This window comes from Bubalus kerabau, chromosome 3 (assembly GCF_029407905.1).
Source record: "Bubalus kerabau isolate K-KA32 ecotype Philippines breed swamp buffalo chromosome 3, PCC_UOA_SB_1v2, whole genome shotgun sequence".
Lineage (NCBI taxonomy): Eukaryota > Metazoa > Chordata > Mammalia > Artiodactyla > Bovidae > Bubalus > Bubalus kerabau.
Window position 1 is genome coordinate 13,012,575 of NC_073626.1, and position 21,505 is coordinate 13,034,079.

At 37.8% G+C, this 21,505-nt stretch overlaps 2 protein-coding genes across 10 annotated transcripts in view; one reads left to right on the top strand and one right to left on the bottom strand.

Moving 5' to 3' along the window:
* Positions 1 to 4,057, top strand: part of KDM1B (lysine demethylase 1B) — a 43,144-nt gene extending 39,087 nt beyond the window's left edge. For all 3 annotated transcript variants that reach the window (XM_055570732.1, XM_055570734.1, XM_055570733.1), the window contains one exon: positions 2,142 to 4,057. In XM_055570732.1, the coding sequence (XP_055426707.1) occupies positions 2,142 to 2,225 (84 nt within the window). In that variant the 3' untranslated portion in view covers positions 2,226 to 4,057. The remainder of the gene's footprint in view (positions 1 to 2,141) is intronic.
* The window catches only part of DEK (DEK proto-oncogene), a 34,441-nt gene continuing 14,919 nt past the window's right edge, over positions 1,984 to 21,505 (bottom strand). For 2 of the 7 annotated variants that reach the window (XM_055570735.1, XM_055570736.1), the window contains exons 7-11: positions 20,882 to 21,070; positions 9,628 to 9,763; positions 9,143 to 9,291; positions 6,402 to 6,470; positions 1,984 to 2,016 (exon numbers count right to left, since the gene is read on the bottom strand). In XM_055570735.1, the coding sequence (XP_055426710.1) occupies positions 1,999 to 2,016; positions 6,402 to 6,470; positions 9,143 to 9,291; positions 9,628 to 9,763; positions 20,882 to 21,070 (561 nt within the window). In that variant the 3' untranslated portion in view covers positions 1,984 to 1,998. Of the gene's footprint in view, positions 2,017 to 4,416; positions 5,946 to 6,401; positions 6,471 to 8,199; positions 8,382 to 9,142; positions 9,292 to 9,627; positions 9,764 to 10,085; positions 10,331 to 14,914; positions 15,013 to 17,493; positions 18,483 to 20,881; positions 21,071 to 21,505 lie in introns of those variants that run through there. The other 5 variants (XR_008711374.1, XM_055570737.1, XM_055570740.1 and 2 more) reach the window with 5 other exon arrangements.

A 21,505-nucleotide genomic window follows, 5' to 3' on the forward strand; every position in this document is an offset into this window, starting at 1 on the left:
TAATTCCCCAACTAGGGAGCCAACTCATGCCCCCTGCAATGGAAACACAGAGTTGCAGAATCCTAATCACTGGACCACCAGGGAAGTCGAAAGCCTCCCCACTTTGTGGGCAGCCTGTAGGTTCCATTCCTTGAAACTCCCTTTCCTGACATCTTCTCTTTGCTCTAGTTTATCTTGGGGACTCCTACAGATCTATCCTCCCAGGATTCCTCCTTACCACTTTCCAGGGTTGGGGTTCATACTTCCTAGAACCCTCTTTTCAGTATTTTTTAAAATTATGATAAACAACAAAAAAAGATTTCTGGGGTTGAATTAGTTTGCTTTTGCTGTTCCCCACCCCCCACATCGCTGTAGTTCATCAAAAGAGAGTAAATTCTCAGCACTCTTTTCATCGGTCTTCATACCCTAATACCGTTTAGGATTATACTGGTCTCGATTCATCTAAAATAGTGTTTTTAATATTTTCAGGGTTTTTGAATTATTACAAAAGAATATCATTTTAAAACCAGCTGACTTTGATTTCCTCTTTGGGCTATAAAGCACCAACTTTGTAGGAACAGAACATAATGGTTGCATTCCAGGGCACAAGTGTCAACTGCTTCCAAAAAACGGCCCTAATAGGGCCAAAGGGCCATGAACAGGCTTTAGAAGATTTGACTTTTCTTTGCTGCTTTGATACAATTGCTGCCTCAGTTGAGTTGCTCAGTCGTGTCCAACTCTTTGTGACCCCATGGCCTGCAGCACACCAGGCTTCCTTGTTCATCACCAACTCCCCAAGTTTACTTAAACTCAAGTCCACTAAGTCAGTCCATCCAAGCGTCTCATCCTCTGTAGTCCCCTTTCCTGCCTGCAATCTTTCCCAACATCAGGGTCTTTTCCAGTGAGTCAGTTCTTCACATCAGGTGGCCAGAGTATTGGAGTTTCAGGTTCGGCATCAGTCCTTTCAATGAATATTCAGGACTGATTTCCTTCAGGATGGACTGGTTGGATCTCCTTGCAGTCCGAGGGACTCTCAAGAGTCTTCTCTGGTTACTACCTCATCTTCTTATAAAAGGGCTGTGGTGCAGTGGTAAAGAATTTGCCTGCAACACAGGACACCTGAGTTCAATTCCTCGGTCAGAAAGATACCCTGGAGGACGGCATGGCACCCACTCCATTATTCTTGCCTGGAGAATCCCATGGACAGAGGAGCTTGGCGGGCTACTGTCCATAGGGTCGAAGAGTCAGACACAACTGAAGCGACTAAGTACTTCTTAACCCATTTCTTTTGAGGTTTCTATTACTCTGCTACTCTTTTCCCCCGAATAATGGTGTTCCCCCTGACCTCCTGATCATCCTCCCACTCATTAAAGTCTTTGGCACCAGGATGTTTTTCCATTTCATGCCAGCTATCAGTTTGGGTGACATGTAACCTAAATTCACATGGAACTTTGTGTTTCTTATATTCCCTTTTCTATGACCTACTTGGCTACGTTTTAGCTACTCTTCTCCCATAATCACATCCCAGATTTTGTCTTGGTTGCATGCGGGCTCAGTCGCTTCAGTCACGTCCGACTCTTCGTGACCTCAAGGACTATATATGCCAGGCTTCTCTGTCCATGGACTTTTCCAGGCAAGAATACCTAATGGTTGTAAATCCAAGCCTAACTTTCCTGTCCTGGTTTGCTTATTCTCTTCCCACTATAACCTCCTTGCAGGTGAGGTTTTCTCTGTTGATAGTCACCTTTTGTCTTTCCCTTCCGTTTGTTAAACTTCTTGTTAATACTCATCCAGCAAAACTCCAGACAAGGATGAACTGATTCACTTCTTGTGCTTGTTTGACTTACCACTGATTGTCTGATGGGAGGGAGCTGTGTCTTACTCATTCTTAACTCCAGTACCTGGCATGGATAATACCTTCATGAATGTCACACAGTACTACTTCACACGAGTGCTGACTGTGTAGAATGAATTTGGTGAAACACGGTGAGATAAGCCAGAAATGTTCAGGTGCTGTGATCAGTGAGTCGAGTGTTCCTGTGAGCACACAGGAGGGGCAACATTTTAGGAGGATGGGAGAAAAGTGTAAATTCGTATTATATTTTGATAGTCATCTAAATTTCTTATACATGATCTCAAATTATAATTTCTTTTTTTAACAGGCAACAAACAGGCATTTCCCACAGACTGTTACAGGGGCATATTTGAGTGGTGTTCGAGAAGCAAGCAAGATTGCAGCATTTTAAATCGAGTTCGTCTGGACACAGCTTTCTTCTGTATCCCAAAGGGAAAGGTTTGAAAAACATGTTAGACCTCACTTTGATAAAATCAAACAATCCTCTCTAGGTAGCAAAACTTGAATGTTCTGAGGTGGTATGATAATATAAACCAGTTTTTACCATTCTGAAAGCATGGGTTACAAGAATCCTTTTATAAGCACTTATATTTAATAGCATTTTCCATTGGTCTGACTAGTGCTAAATGTTCCAATTTCAGAGTAAGGCAGAATATAACCTTCAGTTAAGACCTTGGATACTATTCTTCCATGGTTAAGAGATTCCCTTGAAATCTGACTTTTTTTTTGGCTGACCAATTTTCACACATTGAAAAACCAAGTCAAGCAGGAATCATTAAAAAAAAAAAAAAAAGCCATGTACTTTTGTGACAGTTTATCAGTATCTTTGCCAATGAGCCTTAAGATTTTTATATAGTTCTAATATTGAGCTTTTATTTAAATTTAGATAGAAATCTCCCCTTTTTGGACACAGTACAAACTCTTCCAAGGTAAATAAAGCTTCTATTTTATATTGTACGTATTTCCTCCCATTAGGTGTTCAAAACAAATTTAAATTCAGGTATCTTTTGTAATAAAACATATTAGATCTGTGCACTCATTGGCAAAATTTTCGATTCAACAGTACAGGTGTGGTATTAAGAATGGAGAAGAGATTGTGTGGTCTTCGTACTTTAGACGCAGAATATGGCTGTTTTTCTTAGAGCCATGTTTGTGCAGATGGCACATTTTAAATAGCCTTAACTTTGGCAACCACTAGCATAAGGGTCTTGTCAGAATAATTTAATAAAAGTCTCTCCCTACTGCCTCTTTTTAAAACAACTGATTAAGTCTCTAGGAATATTTTTTTATAGAATTATGTTTTCAGTATTCCATAGGCAGGTCCACTGGAAAACTGCAGAAAAATGTGAAATATCCTGGGATAAATATTACACATTTTATAAGCCATATCTTAAAAGCCTGAGAACATAGTAAATATTTACTTTTTCCTTCTTTCATTCATGACAAATAAATACACACTGATTTCAGGGTCTTCAGGATGCCCATCTTGCCAAGAAACTTCAGTTTACAGGTTAGAAATATGGGTAACTTAAGTGCTTTTGTTTTAAAAAGTCTGAAGAATTCTTTCAGTATGTTGGTCAGCTTAAAAAAGGACTCAAAATGACTTTGAAACCACTTTTCAAAATATTAGGTATTTTTAAAATTTAAAGTCAGGTTGTAAGTAGAAATTGTATTTTATGCAAAGATTATATGGTGAACTTTAGAAAAAGCTTAGACCCACCTCCCTCCCCAGAAGTATGATACAACTTAAAGAAAGAAAAAAGCAGTAAATTGGTTTCAAAGTTAACAGGAAAAGGCTGATATTTAGGGTTATCTAATGAAAGTCATTGGTACTGATTGGGAAGTATTCTGCTTCAACTGTTTCCTGTATTAAAATGTTTAAATAGCATGTGTCAAGTGATAAATGCAAAACACTTTAAGTTGAAATGGTTCACAGTCCATCATTACTTTGGTTTCTGGGCACTTAAACTTGTCTAGTGCTATAAGCAAACAAGAGGGGAGACCTACCTAAATAAAGTACGGTAAACCCTCATTTCCTGTCTCAAGTGACATCACCTAACATTTTGTTCTTTAAGGAGCCACGGTACTTTTTTTTTTCTTATTTGAGTATGTTTTTCACTGCTGCCTGAAGATTTAATAGCAGTGAATATGTATGTGTTTCAACTGCAGACTGTGAACAGCTGATTGTGTAAAACTGCTTAATAAAACGTGTTTTTCAAATACACTGTGCACTGTAGTGAATACACACTCCTCAGCAGATACATCTTCACCACAGTGTTTCACACACACCAACTCTATCCCTTCAACCTCCAAACCTCTTTAGACTGTGCAGGTCATAGGCATTACTGTGTACCCTTTTCAAGTGAATGATCACAGATAATTTAACTCTGATCAACTTACTTTTGTGAGAGCACAAGCTCCCCCCACCCCGATTTCTTTGTAATGTATTTTTTCAAAGTAAAAGCGATCAATTACCAGCAATGACCCCTCCAAATTATATGGGCTACAAGGCTAATGAATCCATTAAAAAAAATCTCTACTCTGAAATACATGTTAAGATATCAAATGCAAAGAGACAGAGGTGTTGATTTATTGTTTTTATTGACAAGGTTTATAGGAACAAATCAAGTATTTAAAACCAAAGGCCAGTTCTCAAGTCTCATTTAGTTGTTTATTTCAGCCTTTCTTTAACGTCTTAATAACTTTATCAAGAAACAAGTCAAACCTGTGAAAATACCTGTTAGCAGTCAACATATTTTTATAAATTTCTGTACTATGATGCAAAGGTATTTTAAACACTCAATGGTTCACCAAGGGCCTAATTCTCACATAAGCAGCAGTTTTAAAATTCAGATTATTTAATAAGTTGATTAAGACAATTAAAAGACAAAATTAGTCTCATTCAGGAGTGGTCCATGTGTTGATCACCTAGAATCCTGATTGGCCAAAATTTAACACCCCTGATTCTGTGAATATGTTACGTTTCTTTAACATTTTAAGTCCATCACTTTTGAAAAATACTTTGTCAGATACCCACTACTGTCTACACATTATCATTTTCTGGCATTATAATTGATACTTTCAACCATAATTATAAAGGTAGCCAGGTTTCCTGTAAATACCAGCTTTTTATGTGGGCAAAAGCAGTTAAAAATCAGTATATTTATTTGAAGCCAAATGTGCTTCTACTTGATCCAGATCCCCCCAATTTTTGAAGTTTTGATGTGTTGATTTTGGTCTACCCTTAATATAAAATGTATCTACAGACACTTGCAGAGTTAACACTAAAACTATAAACTGATGACACTTCGAGGCAAAGCAGAGAACTATCTATTGCTTCAGTGTTTTCTTCACTGAATTCTGACTTTCACTGCTCCGTCATACCTTCTGGTTGAACACTGTCATTTCATAGTTTATAACTGTAAAGATACCTACTTATATGAGTTTAAAAATTGATCTGCACAAAAGAAATAAAAAAACTTTATATACAACAAATTCGTTTTTAAAAATACAAAAATAACATCTGTCACTCCTGTCATGCTGACAATTTGACATATATATACATGCAGGAGAAAAGTTCCAATTTAGTCATCTGGGCAGCTGAAGCTCATATATTTTTAACATGATGAACACACTGCCACTGGTTTTAACACTGACAGATGTGTATTCAAAATATTTTATCTACTAAATACTGCAACAGTCTCTGCATGTATAAATGCCAATTACCCTAGTTTCTGTTCTACTTGATTAAAAGTATGACTTAAGCTAATATTGCGCACATACACTAAAAACTACAACAGTTCAAGAATCTATAGTCTTATATAAAGAAATCCAAAATGTACAAAATACAACTATAAAAGCAAGGGACAATTACTGTAGCCATGCAAAAATTTAAACTAAAAACTGCATAAAAATGCAATTTAAAACGGCAAACGCAATTCACCTAACACTCAAGATAAAAAGGTCAGCAGGAAGTTCTACCAACAACGCTTGCAAAGATTTAGAAAAGGAAATACATTCTCTTTGCTGGTATAATGAATGGTATATAAATCAGATCTTTAGCTCCATGGGTACAGGTCATCTGTCTCTGTCCTCTTTCTCAAGAAATCAGCTGTAACAGAAGAGAAAACACTTCCTCATACCCAAAATGCAGTATGTGGTACACATAAATCAAAACCTTACTTTATTTTTTAACTTCTACCTTACTACTGTGACCCCGGGAAATCAGCTGGGATCAATAAAAGACTACAGCTACTGTTGATTTTCTCCTGCCTTTGGTGGACAGAAGGACCATGTGCTCAAGTGGTCGCGTGAGCTCCTTGGAGCTGACTGCCTGCCCATGTACACTGAGCCCGTATCTTCATCTGAAGCCAAGTTTTGTCACTAATGTTCTATTTTTAAGCTCTAAAATGGGGATGAAAATTACTATCTTCTCCTATCTATTTTGAGGAAATTTTGAGCAACAAATATTTAGTGACATAAATATTTTGAAAAATATGTAGTATTTACACGTAATTTCGTCTTATTAAGTCCAAAATGATCAAAACTGGAAAAGTTGGATAGTTACCTCTTTAACAGTTGTTTTTATGAACTCTTTTCTTTCAGTTAAGTCATAAGCAGGATAATTTTCATATACCTATAGTAAAAAGGGAAAACAAAAGTAGATTTAAAAATCCAATAACATTCTCTCTTTGGATAATGAAATCGGTGCTATGGACAAAGAGCTACATGTAGCTTTGAACAGTACATGCTAACCAACCACTGGTTCATTCACCATGTAGAATTCTACAGCAAATGAGTAGTTTTAATAATACTGTATATAAAGCAGAAAATAAACTAGCGTGCAAATATTTTCAGTGTTTTATATAGTAGGAGTACAGCTGAATTAACAATATACATGCATGAGGAAACCATCTAGAAAGATCTTAGTTAAGTGGATTAAATTCTTTATATTGGTAGGTTACCTGTCAGTCATCTTTTAAAGGTATCCTTTTATTTCTTCTGTTACAGCATCTAATGCATTTATGATTCCTCAACTTCAACTCTGATGAATTTCAGCCTCCACATCACTGCTCCATCCCTTCCCCAAAGCTATTATCACTGAGATCCAGTTATATCTTTGAGTCCACTCCTAAATTTTTAGCCTTTAGATTTCTCAACCTGATACTAGCTGCTTGGTTTCACAGTGACTCCTGGTCCTGACCTGCCCATATACACCTGGCTGGCTTCACTCCTACTGTTCAATTCAAGGTCAGCAAACCTTTTCTGCAGAAAACGTTTCCAGCTTTCCAATGACAGTTTTGGTCACAACTACTCAGCCACGCCACTGCAGCATAAATGCTCCCGTGGGCAATACTCAAAGGAGTGGCTATGGCTGTGGTACAATGGCCCACAGGCTGTATTTTGCCAACCTCTGTGAACATGGTCAATCATTTACATTACTCTAATTGTTTGCCCTTTGTTCTTTCTCTGCAAAACTCCAACCCTTAATTTGTCTAACTACCAATTTTTCTACCGTTAAGTTCTGGAGGAAAATGTAACAAATTTGAAAAGAATGGTCTTTTATCAACTCTACTTGAATAAAGTTAAAAGAATGGTCCTGTTTTAAGTTCGTGGTATTCAACGTCACAGCCTCCCTAGAAATCCCAAGGAGTTCTAATTAGGTCCCCCTTGCATTCTTACCAGCGGCAACTTTATCCCCTTATTTGTGTCCCACACACTTGCTCTCAGTTGAGAAGGCATTACTCTGAATTTCCTCAACTTTCTGACTTGCCTTTTCTCCTCCAATTCATGTGTACAGGATCCATCAACAGTTCTGTCTCTACCTTTGCAGGGACCCATCTCTCAAGGCTCAGGACCTTCAGCTTCTCCTTTCTCACAACTGTCCCTTAGCAGAACACAAGCTTCTACTCTCCCTCCCTGACCTTAAAAAATATTTTATCAGCTTGTATCCTTCTCCAATTACTAATACAGAAACTTTAACTAATTCACTTTCCTATTAATTCTCAAAGGGATAACCCTGGCATCTAACATCCTGCAAAACTGCTATTAGGCGAACAATTCTCTCTGCATTTGCGGAGTCCAAAAAACCCTCATGTTCTTCTCACCTGACCTCTCCATGTTATTAATAATCCCCTTAAAATTACATACATGTGTTCACAAAGTCATTAAAATGAACAGTACTTGTCTTCCTTCAACTTTCCTTTCAGTCTCTTCTCTCATAGGAGACCAGTTATCAGTTTGCTATTCTTCTTCCAGATCTTTAGAACTGAGTTTATATACAAACATATAAACGTGTCAATGGCAATATAGTCTTTCTGTATTTACATAACAGGGAAATACCTGTTTTAAAAACTTGCAAATACCTGGAAGGTTTTTCGATGTTCTTTTGAACTGCTACACAGTATTCCAAAAGTATAGATGTACAGTTTAAACACTTCCCTATTGAAGGCCATTTAGGTTGTTTCTGATTTTTCAGTATTACAGAGAGGCTGAACATTATTGAAATCATTTTGTGTAGATGTGACTATGTCTTTAAGATAGAGACCTAGAAATGGAATTGCTAGGTTAAAGGGTACTTGCCATTTAAATTTTAACATATTACCTAACTCCCCAAAGTTGTTACAATTTATAGAAGATGAGAGTACATTTCCCTATACCACTTCTAACACCTATCCCAGTGCCTGATGTGTAGCAGAGGCTCAGCTAATGTTGAATGAATAAGAAAAACAATAATCAATATCTTTAAAAAGTTAAGAATATTCCACTTTCAGTACATTTAAAATTTTAGTTTCATTTTACCATAAGAAACCAGATTCTAAAATCTAATCTCAACCTAGAGTATGGAATCATATTCAAGACTAGATCATTTCCTGAGAAGTATCAGAAGAATTTCACAAAAGTTTGAGCTAAGAATCTAACCTTGAATCTAACCTTCTCATTTATCATAGTAGTACTCAAAGTAAGGTAGCCCAAGAGCTTCTGCTTGGTTAAACTAACATAATCTAGGGATGCATCAATAAAAATTGTTTCCAGGTTAGGAAAAAAGATTATTCCTATGCAGTTTGGAATGTATCACTTCAACTTCAGTCACTGTATACATTCTACTGTTTGTTTATAAAATGACTCCAATAGGGCAGAGGTTTTGACTACTTTACTGAAAGTGGTACCCCAGCACCTACAACAACAGCTGGCATGTAGTAGTTCTATAAATGAATGAAAGAATGTAAGAATCTAGCTTTGACCTGAGGGATGGGTGAAAGATTTTTTTCAAATAAAAGGAAAATAATCTCGGTATCTGTCCATTACCTCTTTGCAAATCTGCTTCATTGTGACTTCCTCCAAGTTAGCACTGGCCAATAATTTCTTTACTGTTTCCTTTAACTCTTCATCTGTAGGAGGTTTCTTCAATTTTTTAATTAAAGGTTCATCATCTGAACTATCCTCAGATTCACTTTCTAAAAGTAAGATATTTTATGACATGAAAATAAGTTTTTTCTTACATAGAAAAGTAGATTAATATTCAAGACAGATTAGGAAAGATTCTATAAGCATTCATCAGATTCTTGAAAAGGTACTAAATTTAAAAAATTATAGATCACCGCTCTATAGTACCTATAAAACACACACTGAAATTTTTGTCAATTTTGAAAAATTATAAACTACACAAAACTGGTATACTCCCTTCAATGTTCTTCACAGTTTACCTATTTTTCATATATGTTTAAAAACCATACTATAGCATATAAGTTGTATCTTTAGGGTTGCTGAAAAATGTGTCATTTCTAACATACCTTTTTTGGAACTATTTTGATTCTTCTTGGTGGTACTGCTATCTGCCTTCTTAACATTAGCACTTTTTACAGATTTTTTACTTTTAGGAGTGGCTTTCTGTTTGGGCTTTTCTCTTTTGGATGTCTTTTTTGGTGGCTGTTGGAAATAAAAACAAAGTACATACATTGATGAGTGATTAACTGCCATTCTTCTACTTGTCCACACCCCTCAACAATACTAGAGGAACTTAATTAGTCAATATCACCAGTGAAAAATTATTACTAACTGTCCACTTCTGAGATGAGTAACATTCAAGGAACTTAATTTTATCCCAACACAGGACTAGTCAGGTGAGGTAAAGAATCAAACTTTAAAAATAATAGGTGCTCACATTTCTTATACACTATAGAGAGAAGACAATGGCACCCCACTCCAGTACTCTTGCCTGGAAAAATCCCATGGACGGAGGAGCCTGGAAGGCTGCAATCCATGGGGTCGCGACGAGTCGGACATGACTGAGCGACTTCTCTTTCACTTTTCACTTGCATGCATTGGAGAAGGAAATGGCAACCCACTCCAGTGTTCTTGCCTGGAGAATCCCAGGGACGGGGGAGCCTGGTGGGCTGCCGTCTATGGGGTCGCACAGAGTCGGACACGACTGAAGCGACTTAGCAGCAGTAGCAGCAGCATGGAGAGAAAACTTTATATGCAGAAGACTTTACTCTTGGGGCAAAAAAAAGTGTAAAATATAAGTACTATTAATATTCTATTATTTATTGTCAGTCTCTCCCAACTAAAAGGTTAAGTTCCAAGAGAACACGGATTTTTTTGAACTTTTTGGGTTCACTGATGTATCCCTAACTCCTACAATAGTGCAAGGTACTTTCTCAATAACTTTTTATAAACATATGAGGAAATGAAGCCTCAGAGAGGTTTTGTCCAGTCACATGATAAAACAAAGAGCTTCAAACAGATCTTACTCCAGATCCTGTTTCTTAAACACTAACTCAGAGCTAATCAAATAAAAGCAAAATACACACATATGGAGATTAAAATGACAAAATTACAGTTTAAAAAAAAATCTTTAGTGTGTCAGTTGCTCAACTGTGTCCGACTCTTTGCAACCCCACTGACTGCAGCCCGCCGGGCTCCTCTGTCCATGGGATTCTCCAGGCAAGAACCCTGGAGGGGGCGGCCATTAATCTATGTGACAAACTCATGGTAGGAATTCAGTAAAGTATCTTTTTCATAATGTAAGTGCTGGCACAGGGAAACAGTGAAAGCTGAATAGTAACATAAACTCTGTAGAAACTCATGTGTTTCATCTTGAGCAGAGAGGCAATCAAATAATTCACATCATGTGCTTTAGCCTTACAGGTGCTAAAAACCACTTCAGCTACCCTGAAAATAAGATACTGGGTACAGGAAAGAGATGTTAGGTACTTTGGAAAACAGGGAATCTCAAAAAGACAGACCTTGACATTGCAACAGTAGACAGTTTTTGGAAGTTAAGGCAAACAAGATCACCTAGTACTTTGGAGGTAATGAAAAGAGGCCCTGGGAAAACTGCGAAGAAAAGTAAAAAACCACACCCTCTTAAATTCTACACAACCTTTAAGTTTTCATTACTTTCACTCCCTCTCCTCTACTTAGGAAAATTTCCCTCAGGAGTCTAAACCTCTCTCAGCAATCACCTTCTCCAAATCTTTTGGCCAATCTGATTAATCGGCAGCCCCCACAGTACTTGACCTACAATTTATTTGCTCTGTCTTTATGGAAGGTTTTGTGAAGCAGTGAATTAGAATACAGGTTTTTAGAGCCAAACTTCCTGATTCAAGTCCTGACTTCACCAGTGAGCAATTCTGAATTCTCAGACAAATCATTCATTGTTCCTATGTCTGATTCCGCATCTGCAAAGTAGAGGTAATAATACTAGACCTGGCTAAATTTAACATTCCCCCCCCCCAGCTCATCTTAGACACTGGGATACATTTTACAATCTACATTTAAATGATGCCTTCCAGGCACTGCAGATTCAACCAACTAGGGCCATATCTGTAGAACTTCTGTGAAGATCAGATGAGTGAATACATAAAAGGCACCAAAGAAAACATTTAACGTATTTATGTGTTTCAAAGTCTAGGTATTTACATTTCTGTTTTCCCACTACACTGCAAGTTTCTTAGGGGCCTATCTGACAATCTCCATGAGAAGAGACACCTATCTAATTTAGCTCTGTCCTTAAAAACTACAAGAGCACCTGTCATAAAGTAGCCACTTCAATATTTCTGGCTATGTTCATCTCGGTATCATTTGCAGGATCTGGTTTATCTGTACTCTGAACCCAGAATGTGGTTAAAAATTAAAAGGAAAATGAAAAAGGCATTCGTACAGCACTGCTTTCATATACACACGCTCATATGACCTAAAAAACAAAGCAAAAAAAAAAAAAAAACACCCCACAATGACAAACAACTGACATTACTATAAATGAGGAAACTACATCTGTGCAGTTAAGTGAAACAATCCCTTACAGCCAGTAAGAAGCAAGACCCTGGTTAGGTCCGTGTGCCTCCTACTGCACTAGCTGCATCGAGATGACCCGAGTAGCCACAGGGCAAACTTGTGAACTGAACCAGTGCAGCAAGTCAATACCATGATCTAACTCACTGTCACACACAGATGTTACTGAGAGTAACACAGAATTAAAAGTGCTGGGAGAACATACAGCAAGGCAACAAAATGTAACCAAACTCAGTATTGGGACTATCTCTGGCCCTTTCCTCCAAACTCTGTATGGGCTCCATGATCATTTCTCTAGAATTTTTTTTTGGTGATGCTACCATGGGCCTTTCATGTAATTCAATTTTGTATCATTTTCTCCAAACCCCTTTCTTTCCTTATGCCAACCTCTCCTGTTTATCCTTTAAGGCTCAGATCAAACTGTTACCTCCTGTGAGGCTTCTCTCTCTGGATCTTTGCTCCCTACCTGCTCATAGAAAGAAAGAAATACTCCAGCTTGAGCAAACCACTTTCTTAACTCTTTATTTTCCCGTACTTTTCCCCTCCTAAGCTTTGACCTCTCCCCTCCTGCCAACTAGATTGAACGGCTTAACACCGAGACTCTATCTTGTTTCTTGATCTCCACTGCCAAGTTTAGAACTACCACTTAACCGTTGCTATGTAATTATTTGGAAAACTGAGATGGGAAAAGATCCTTGGAGACTATAGATAACTTTTCAAGATCTATTCTAATTCCAAGGTTCTATTTCATTAGAATCACTCTGCTTGCTAAGACGTTTTTTCTATCAATAATAGTTAGCCAAACTTTTTAATTTTTAGTATCTGTCTTTCAGCACAACTTATCTAAATAGGTTGTATACTTTAAGAGAAAGAGAAAAAAAAATTAAGGATGGGGGCTGGGGACCTATGTATTTCTTAAAAGCCCCACAGCTTACTCACCTAGCTATAAACTATGTAAAATGAGAGAAATGTATGGTCTAAGGTCTGTCACCAAGCCTTTTCTATGAAGTGCAAATAATAAATATTTTAGCTTTTGCTGGCCCCTTATGGTCATTGTTGTACAATCTTCCTCTTTTGTCTTTTACAAATATTTAAAAAATGGAAAAACCACCCTTGGCTTCTAGGCTGTATGAAACTGATCTGCATACAGGCCACAGTTTGCCAACTCCTGGTCTAGGTCATGAATTACTGGAGACACACAGAGAATAGGCAGAATCAGAGAGATCAACAGGTTGAAATTTACACCAGCAGACGTGGATATATGCCCATGTTAAACTTTCCTAAAGCTACTGCCTAAAATCAGATTTGGATATAGAGCTGAAGACAGAAGTATATGAACTAGCAGCTCTGGAAAGCTGGATAATTAATAGCCAAAGCAAAAAATAAGAATGTACCACCTTCTCTCATGGAGTCAAGACTACACAAGGTTCAAGATGTAAAGTACATGGCACATGGCAGATTCTCAATAGTATCCTCCTTGCTGTCGTCAGTAGCTTGGTCGTGTCTGACTTTTCTGCGACCCCATGGACTGTGGCCCACCAGGCTCCCCTATCAGTGAGATTTCTCAGGCAAGAATACTGGAGTGGGTTGCCATTTTCTTCTCCAGGGGATGTTCCTGACCCAGGGGTCAAATCAGGTCTCCTGCATTGCAGGAGGATTCTTTACCGCTGAGCCACTGCGGAAGCCCGTCCTCGTCATGCACCAGTAAAGGCTTACTGAAAGACTGGTAGCTCTCCCCACCTAAACAGTCAGTTCTTGGAAGACAGAGGCTATGTCTCTTTTTCTCCACTTAGCTAAATGCTCGGGTAGAATAAGCAATCATTTTGAAGGAATGAGAATGCTGAATCTGTCCCCAGAGGTTGTATTACTCACACAACAAGGCCCAACCACGTGGGTTCTCTGTAGTCTGGCTTCAGTGTATACTGCTCTAGCTTCATCTGTAGCTGCTTTACTTCTGGACAAACCACCTAACCACAGGCAAGTGTGGAGTACCTTTCTGTGCCCCATCTTTGGTCACATGGCCAACTTTCCTTTCTATCCACAAAGTCAATTACAACTGGTTTTCTTCCAACCTCTTCCCAAAGCTTTCCCTCAACACAGAGATGCTCTTTCTTTTAAAATCCTGTACCAAGTATCAGGCAAATGATATTTGGGTAGAAAATATCTTCTGTAACCCCAACAGCACATAGCACACTCTCAATTTATTGAACTGAGCAACCGAAAAGTGATTACATTAAAAACTAAGATCTGGCCTCCTATTTTAAGTCTTTTAAAAAGTATTTTGAATATTTTAGTAATTACAATAAACACATTACGTAGCATTATACAGGAAAAATGTTGGAAGTACTCATGACAGTTGCATTTAACAGGATGTAAGATTTTGAGTCTTTCAGCAAAATGTATGGAAAAAAATTAGGTGAAAAATGAAAAGAAAAAAAAAAAGAATAAAGAAAAAGCTAGTTTCCAAGTTGGGATTTATTTCTAGATTCTGGCTTGCCATTTCTGAAGATGCTGTGAGTGGTTCAATCAGAACCATCAGTATTATAGGTGTTTTTGATGCGCTAAAGGGAAACAGATAAGAGGGAAACCAACTAACTGCTGCCGGTAATTTCAGACAGTACAATGTACTGTAATCTAAACTTTTTACAATGTACAGTAATAATAGAAATTTTAAAAATTTGAAGATTTTCCACGTGTCTGATAACCATGAAGGTACAGAAGCAGGGGAATGACACAAGCACTTTTTGAAGGGAGGCAAAAAAAAACCCTTGGGAGAAGGCTTACCTATCTTTTATAGGGAGCAGGGCTATTGAAGGAGGGTCTCCAAAAAAGACGCCTGTCACACAGAGCCAGAATCCTGTCCTCACAGCAGAAAGGTTGTACTGGGTGAACAGATGAACAAAATAAGTATTAGCTTCTAATACACTATCCTTTTAACAACTTGGCTGAGAAAACTCGAGAACGCCAAGAGTAAAGAATGTGCAAGCCTTGCTCTAACCCACAAGAGACGAGGAAAGCAAGTTTAACTCTAAATAGATTTTATTACGGTAATTATTCACTTTTGCCTTCCAACAAAAGGTTCCAATAGTTTATATATTCTGTAATTCCTTTGATCATATGGGGGTGGGGTGGGGAGATTATTTTTTAAGACATAATTAAGGGCTAACAAAGCTTTCACATTCACCCTCCCACCACTACCAAATAATTCCTCATATGGTCCAAATGTTCCAAAACTGCAAAATTCTGTGACTGAGTAAACACCGCATGATGGCTCACTCAACATCCCACTTTTTATCTGTCTTCCTCCGACAGACGCAGGAGAGCTAACACCTGGGTCTTTCAAGCTTCCCCTACAGCCAGCGGTGGCCAGGTAATAATGCTCTGGCCCATGCAATGCACATGGATATCTCTGGTGAAAAGTATCCTTGCCAGGGGAGAAAACACCAAAAGAAAACTTTTTACCCTTCTCTATCTGGCACCGGGACACAATGCCTAAAGGTAAAAGGGATTATTTTAAAGGTAAAATAATCTTCCTGAGATCATGAGGTTAAATGGCACACATCAAGATGGGGGCTCAGGAAGAGACAGTCCCTAAATTCTTAATACTTTTCTTGAGCCGCTGTCCTGGCCCAGAATTGCCTGTTTGTGGATTCCTTGTCCTGAAAGAAAAAGTAACTCCCGTTTCGGACATTAGTAGCAGCGGTTTTAAGTACAGAGCTGAAGATATTCCTGATGTATTTGAGAATTTTCAGATAAATTCAATACTCACAAAGTAAATATTCAGAATTAGTTTTATACTTTCCTAGACATAAAAGAGTGTTTATAAAAACACTAGGAAACAAAAACTGAAGAAGCACTAAGCTAGCTCTTAAGGGTCTAAAGTATTATTAGAGTTGTCTTCACTAACGTGGAAAGCACTGCTTCTCCTTTCTTTGTTCTCTTCAGTGAGTTTTCTGTGCTTAAGGTGACACGTAGTGAAAGGCACGCCTGAGTGGGGTTTAATCTCAGCAATCTTCTCTAAAAATCTATTCCAATATGGGAATCAATTGATTTTCATAATAAGTAATTAAACCTCTATTCTCTCTTTGTAAAGAAAACCTCACATACCAGTTTCTGCCTGGTTCCAAAATGCTTTCCTTCTACCACCCTGAGTGATAAGCAAATGTCCAAGAGCCAAGATGATAGAGAGGTAATTTACAACAGCTCTTTTACAAAGAAATTATTACCCAGTCACTCTCAGAAAGAGCACCTTCTTGTTTGAATTAATTCTAAAGTAAAAGAGATTGAAAAATGGTTGTGAACCCCTCACTATGTATCACAGAAACAGAGGTACAGTACAGAGAACCTCAAACAAAGTATCTCAGCAATTGCTGGCTAACATGCTAAATGTGACATACTTCATATAAAAGACTAAAAAACAAAAAAACCTGCCAATTCTTTAAGTACAGTTTTCAATTAGTTTAATCCTGTATTTTAAAAATAATAAACTTACTTATAAATTAAGCATCCTGCTCTTTCACACAGCTAAATATCAAAAGGACTGGGTGAATAATACTCAGCCTCACTTAATTGGCTAGTGAACACTATAACTGGAACTGGATGTCTGCTTAAGACTTCTGACTTCAAATATTCTGACTTCAGCAATATATTAATTATATGATCCAAAGCTCTCAATTTACAGAGGAAAGAAGGAAAAAGTTCATTTATTTATTCCAAGAATCTAAAATAGAACAAGAAGTTAATCTTAACAGGGAAAAGTTTTATCTATGAAGGAAAAATTCATTTCAGGAAATAAAAATAAAAAATATTAACAAAGTAATATTCCACAGAAAAATAATCTGCAAAGAAATTTCTATCTATATGCAATCCTCAAATTTTCCCATCAATCAGCAACTCTTCTGTATGGCCTCTTAGAAATAAGAGGTCTTTTCATAGTACTGAACAAAAATATCTCCATTTATGAAGTCCCTAATGAGGCTGCCACTTAACTGAGTCTTCAAAAAATAGAAGAAAAAGGGAAAACAAAGTTACCATAGAAATTCTATCCCTCCTGCCAGCACTTACCTTTCAAAGGCAACTGGAGCCTTTCACAGTAACGGAATCAGCAATAAAGTTTGTGAGAATGGCCCTAAATGTGAAAGTCTTTAAATGAAAAATAACTGTTTGCGAGAGGGTGATTTAACAGAAAAAACAAAGATTTCTCAGTCCAGATTTTACTAGTATATTTTATGAAGTCTGTCAATACCAGCCCAAGCAGAAAAACCATACAGCATGATGATACAGCTTTTATATTGTGTGACTGTGTATTAGGTTGGTTGAAAAGTAACCGCGGTTTCAGACCATGAATTTTAAATCATTATAACTAGGCTCAAACACATCTTTATTAATCAAACTAGGAACCATTACAATCAACACATTTTTGCCAACGAGAAATAAGTTTCTTTATTCTCATAGCGTGAAAAAACCCATGCTGTGGGATTCGACAAGTTCCTGGAAAGCACTTTCTGTCTCCTGCTGGTTGTGGAAGTCTTCCCTGCAAAAAGTTGTCGAGATGCTTGAAGAAGTTGTAGTCAGTCGGCAAGAGGTCAGGTGAATATGGTGGATGAGGCAAAACTTTGTAGTCCAATTCTTTCAACTTTTGAAGTGTCAGTCAAGTGTGACATGCAGTTGCGTGTTGGCGTGGAAGAGAATCGGGCCCTTTCTGTTGACCACTGCTGGCTGCAGGTGTTGCAGTTTTTGGTGCATCTCATTGATTTGCTGAGCACACTTCTCGGATACGATTTCGCCAGGATTCAGAAAGCTGTAGTGACTGAAATGGGACCACCAAACAATGACCATGACCTTTTTTTGGTGCAAGTGTGGCTTTGGGAAGTGCTTTGGAGCTTCTTTTCGGTCCAGCCACTGAGCTGGTCTTCACCAGTTGTTGTATAAAATCAACTGTTTGTTGCACATCACAATCCAATCGAGAAACGGTTCATTATTGTTATGTAGAGTAAGACAGGACAGCACTTTAAAAGAAAAACTTTCTCATTTTCGGTCAGATCACAAGGCACCCACTTATCAATTTTTCCACCTTTCCAATTTGCTTCAAATGCCTCATGACCACAGCATGGTCGACGAGCTCTGCAGCAACTTCTCGTGTAGTTTTAAGAGCATCAGTTTTGATGAGGGCTTTCAGCTGGTCACTGTCAACTTCTGATGATCGGCCATGATGCTCCTCATCTTCAAGGTTCTGCTCTCCTTTGCAAAACTTCTTGAACCACCACTGCACTGTACTTTCATAGGCAGTTCCTGGCCCAAACGTGTTGCTGATGTTGTGAGTTGTCTCTGCTGCTTTACAACCCATTTTGAACTTGAATAAAAAAATTGCTCAAATTTGCTTTATGTCTAACAATCATTTCTATAGTCTAAAATAAATATAAACAGCAAGTAGTAAGTCATTAGCAAAAAAAGGTGAGAAATGCATATTAAAATGAATAATATAACCACATTTAAGAATGTATTCCCCCCAAAAAATACTCCAATATCAAATGGCAAAGTTCAACAATGTAAAACCGCAATTACTTTTGCACCAACCTAATTATGAATGTCTGAAAAGCATTTTTTTCCTTCATGGATTTTCATCATTTGACCTGGATTTCTAACAAGATCCTCATTTACGGCACTGTAGAAAGAAAAGCTCTGATTTGTAGTGGGACAGTTCCACGTGTGATCCTTATACAACAACCAACATAGTCACAAATCAGGAGTTATCTGCATTCACTGACAGCAACTAACTCTACTCAGAACAAAGGGACAATAATCTGGAAAGCAAGGAAAAAAACGAGTGTAAAATATCCTCACTTTTCAAGTTACACCTTAGTAATGACAGAAGACTGGATTTAGAAATCTTACATATGATAAAATGTCATCCTAATACTAACAGTAATAGCAGCTAATATTTACTTAATACTGTGCCATGCACTGCTCTACGCGCTAACACAACCCTGGGAAGACACTACTACTATTATCCCCGTTATACCGATGGGAAATTCAGATACAGAGTTTGTAAGTAACTTGCCCAAAGCCAAACAGTGATGACCAGAACACAGCTGGGATTTGAACTCACTTTCCAAAGGTCATGCTCCTAACCATAGTATCTCTAAGAAAAAATTAAATGTCTATATTCTAAGACAACTTTTCATGCTTTAAATCTGCCTTTGAAAAGGTTTTGCAAAGTTTAATGAATACACATAGTAGATAACCAAAAATGTGTTGAATGAGGAAATCTATTGCAGAATTGCTACTATTACATATTCACATGTAAACAAACATGTTTTCCTCCCACTTCCTTAAAATCTATTCCATAAAAACCTCAGTGCTCAGATTATTCATCTTCCTTCACACCAAAAATATATATTAAGATACTATTTATGAAACACCTGCTGGATCTGTAGTATTCTTTTTAAAACTAGGAAGTGTTTCATAGTTAGCTTTACACAAGTCTTTATAGACTCTGACATTAAAACACGCACAGATTTTTAAATACCCAAAGACAAACACAAAGCACAAACCTTTAAAAACATAGTTTACCACATCTTTATTCTAATAAAATAGTCATCAACTGAAGGTGATTTTGTCCCCAGGGGACACTTGGCAATGTCTAAAAACACTTTGGGTTTTAACTAAAGGTTGGGGGCAGGGGTGTGCTTACTAGCCTCTAGTAGGCAAACTCTACAATGCACAAGGCAGCCCTCCCTCCACACGGAAAAATCATCTCCACCCAGGTCAAGCCATGTTAACCAAGTCCCTAAGTAAAACAAGGGAGATTACCCAAGCAAGTTCTGATCATAAAAGGGAGCACTAAAACATGAAAACAGTCAGCAAACCACTATTAACAACAGGAAATCATTCCTTGTACCCACTCATCCTCATCTACTTGGCCAAAGGTACGTATCAAGAAGAGGGTAAGCTAACTCCTTAAATGGTTCAGCAACTCTCCTTCGAACCCTCTGGAAACTAAATATTCTCAACATTTCATTGTTGTTAAGTTGCTAAGTCGTATGTCTATTTTGTAACCCCAAGGACTGTTGTAGCCTGCCAGGCTCCTCTGTCCATGGTATTTCCCAGGCAAGAATCCTGGAGTGGGTTGCTATTTCCTTCTCCAAGGGATTTTCCCGACCCAGGGATTGAACCTGTATCTCCTGCATTGGCAGGAGTATTCTTTACCACTGAGCCACCATGAATGTCCCAACATTTAAAAAATACTCCAAGTAAAAGAAAATGGCAGGCATTCCGAAGTGATACAAAACTTGCCCACCAACAAAATAAACTTCAAATGCTGCCAGTCTCATTAAGCAATCCCAAAGTGAGATAAAATGGTGGTCCTTAAATTCCTTGCTTTTTTGCATAAAACAGAATAAAATAGCACAAGTCAATCAAAAAATACTGATATACTATGAAAAAATTCCCCTAAGATCTCCTTTATGGTCCTGTCACACACACCCCCGTCCCGCCTTCATTTATGTACTCTAGTCTCCAAGGTCCAGCTCAAATCCAGTCCACACCAACCTCACTCTTCCAACTCTTACACTCCGGTAATAAAACTAAAAGCTCCTTAAGAAAAAGAAAGGGCTTACACTTCATCATATCTGTGTCTTTGGAATTAAAACCCCCCAACATGGTATATATGTTTTCTGACCAATCTATTATACAGATGAATATTTAACTCTCCGCATGAAAAGAAATGAGGAAAAAGCGCCAATGTTTTACCTCCTCTTCACTCTCTTTATCTTCATCCTCTGAGGACTCTTCTTTGTTTTTCTTTTCCTCTTCATCACTGCTAGATTCATCTGACAGGATTTCAGGACATTTGGTTCGCTTAGCTTTCCTGGCCATCCCAGAACTGTTCCGTTCCTTTTTGTTGCCTTTGCTAGAACTTTTTTTAGATTTTGGCAATGGCTGCGTAAAATAAAGAATACCAATGAGGTCTTATAAAGAATACCAATGAGATACTACAGTTTCAAGTCAATCACCTGTTTCTCATAACTACTTCTCAACTCAACGGCTTCTTAAATCACGCTTCTTTCCTGACACAAGTTTAGCAGCTTCACAGAGTAATACACCTCTAACTTCACGTGTCATGTTAACCTTTGTGCCTGCATTACCAATAGCTTTTCATTACTCTGAACACCTAGGCAAGAGACTCTTCACATACTGATACAGGACTAGTAGTCTGAGTGCACACTGAGAACTGTGTGACATTTAAGACGTCTATTTACACTTCACCAGGACAATATTTTCAGTCAGACTCATAATTTATTTCATCCCTATCAACATTAAAACTGTCCCTGTCTTCCTGCTTTAGGGGACCCTTCAATCAACAGACTGAGAGAC